This window comes from Scyliorhinus torazame, chromosome 19, assembly GCF_047496885.1.
Source record: "Scyliorhinus torazame isolate Kashiwa2021f chromosome 19, sScyTor2.1, whole genome shotgun sequence".
In the NCBI taxonomy this organism is placed as follows: domain Eukaryota; kingdom Metazoa; phylum Chordata; class Chondrichthyes; order Carcharhiniformes; family Scyliorhinidae; genus Scyliorhinus; species Scyliorhinus torazame.
The window spans coordinates 14,630,294-14,632,713 of NC_092725.1; the positions used below are offsets into that span (position 1 = coordinate 14,630,294).

Here is a 2,420-nt window from a genome sequence, read left to right on the forward strand (position 1 = left end):
ACGGGGTTAGATACAGAGTAAAGCTCCCTCTACACTGTCCCCATCAAACACTCCCAGGACAGTTACAGCACAGGGTTAGATACAGAGTAAAGCTCCCTCTACACTGTCCCCATCAAACACTCCCAGGACAGGTACAGCACGGGGTTAGACTCAGGCCTGCATTGCCCAGCCGGACCTCTTGTGACGATGTTCACTGCGGCACATTTGGGAGAAGACGAAAGAGAAGGCAGACACGCTGAAATTGATATTAAATTTATTGAAATCCTATCAGATCTGTAAACATATCTAATTTTCCTTTTGTTTGTGCCTCGGAATCATCGAGACGCCCATCGTGGGGGTTGGGAGAAGAGGGGGGCGGGGGGGTGTTCTGCTCCCAGACCGTGACTGGAGGGAGGGGCTGTACTCCCGCCCCTCTGCCCCTCATCCTGGGTTTGTCGTCCCCCGTTCGCCTAATGGCTCGACATCCCAAAGTGTAGCAGCACAGCAGGTGGGGTGGGGGGGGGGGGGGGGGGGGGGGGGGAGCAAGGTGACGGACCGCTGAATTGGTCCCGCTCGGCTGAGAGTTCGGGACAGGGGGAGTGGAGGAAAGAAGCCTCGGAGATCCCGTCCCGTCGCTACGCCTTCCCGCTCCGCCTGTGTTGTTGAGAGGGTTGGGATTGCGGTTTGTTGGGGGGGGGGGGGGGGGGGGGGGAGTCACGGTCAACGCTCCTCTCTCAGCAGCCGGCATCTGTGCTGTATTGCTCGCAGGAGGATAGAGAGAGAGAGACACACACACACAGAGAGTGAGGAAGAGAGAGACAGAGTGACACAGAGCGAGAGAGACGACGAGCAGCTTGTCTTCACTTTCGGCATGCTCCTAACTTTGGGGGGGGGGGGGGACGATGGGCGTCCGATGAATCGATTCGGCTGGATGTCGAGAACCAGCGACCCAGGTGTGCAACCTTGTTTAAAAAGCAGCGCAAGGCTGTCTCTATCCAATTAAAAACAGGAAGGCGCTGTGTTCAGTCACTTGAGCTACGCTGCGATATGCGCTTGGATCTTTGTCTCTCAATATATATATATTTTGTCTGTGTTTATTCCACTTTAATATAATCTTCTCGGTTTAAAAAAGCCCTTAAAATATTGCACTTTGCTGCGGAGAGGAGCGAAGAGGTCGGAAGGAGTGTCGTCGATGCTCAGAATCCGGCTCCCTGGTCCCTTTGCAACCGCCACATTGGTCCTCTGTCCGCTCGGGAGGTCCACCCGGACCTGGGGCCTGCTCGAGGTGGCTTCCCGTTCAGTGTTCCACTACTGGCCATGGAAGAAATGTGGGCACAATGCCCTGAAAAGCAGATAAACCCTGATATCAGCTGAGGGAGGGGGGGGGGGGTGGGGGGGAGGAGAGGCGGGGGGGGGTCATTCCGGAGGGCAGCGAGGGCTGCTGATCCAGGCCAGGTCGTCCACAACCCCCCAGTGGAGGTAGAGGATGCTGCCCACCACAAGTACATGCATGATTTGATGGCTATTGCAGCAGTAATCAAATTTTCCGGGCATCCAGCGCTCAGGGATTCGCATAATGTTTATGAAGCCTCCGAGAATGGCCAGGGTGTCCATCACCAGGTAACTGCGGAGTGAGCTGGGGCTGCCGGCCCCCACGTTAATCCAGCGGAGGTAGAAGAAGAAGAACCGGTAGCAGGCCTGCCAAGCGAAGGAGCGAAGTCGGGTGATGTTACTCTGGGCACTGACAGCACAGTAGATAACATACGATGAGAGGAAGATGTAGATGAGAAGCGCCACGCTGCGCACTGATGGGTAACACAGCAACGTGCAGTACACAATTGGCAGAGCTCCTGTGGAGAGGACACAGCACACAGACACTCAGTACTGACACCCAGCACCAGGGGGCAGCCTGACCCCATCTAACCCAGCTTTCCCATCTCCAAGCACCTCGCTCGACTCACTCACTCACTCACTCACTCACTCACTCACTCACTCACTCACTCACTCTCTCTCTCACTCGCTCGACTCACTCTCACTCACTCTCTCACTCGCTCGAGTCTCACTCACTCACTCACTCACTCACTCACTCACTCTCTCACTCGCTCGACTCACTCTCACTCACTCACTCACTCACTTACTCTCTCTCTCACTCGCTCGAGTCTCACTCACTCACTCACTCTCTCACTCACTCACTCTCTCACTCGCTCGACTCACTCTCACTCACTCACTCACTCACTCTCTCACTCGCTCGACTCACTCTCACTCACTCACTCACTCACTCACTCACTCTCTCACTCGCTCGACTCACTCTCACTCACTCACTCACTCTCTCACTCACTCACTCACTCACTCTCTCACTCACTCACTCTCTCACTCGCTCGACTCACTCTCACTCACTCACTCACTCACTCTCTCACTCGCTCGACTCACTCTCACTCACT

At 55.5% G+C, this 2,420-nt stretch overlaps 1 protein-coding gene across 1 annotated transcript in view; it reads right to left on the reverse strand.

The window, feature by feature from the left end:
- Positions 1-236: 236 nt before the first annotated feature.
- LOC140396019 (progestin and adipoQ receptor family member 4-like) overlaps positions 237-2,420 on the reverse strand; it is an 89,160-nt gene continuing 86,976 nt past the window's right edge. Inside the window, exon 3 of the mRNA XM_072484068.1 lies at positions 237-1,829. Within this exon, the coding sequence (XP_072340169.1) occupies positions 1,396-1,829 (434 nt within the window). The 3' untranslated portion in view covers positions 237-1,395. The remainder of the gene's footprint in view (positions 1,830-2,420) is intronic.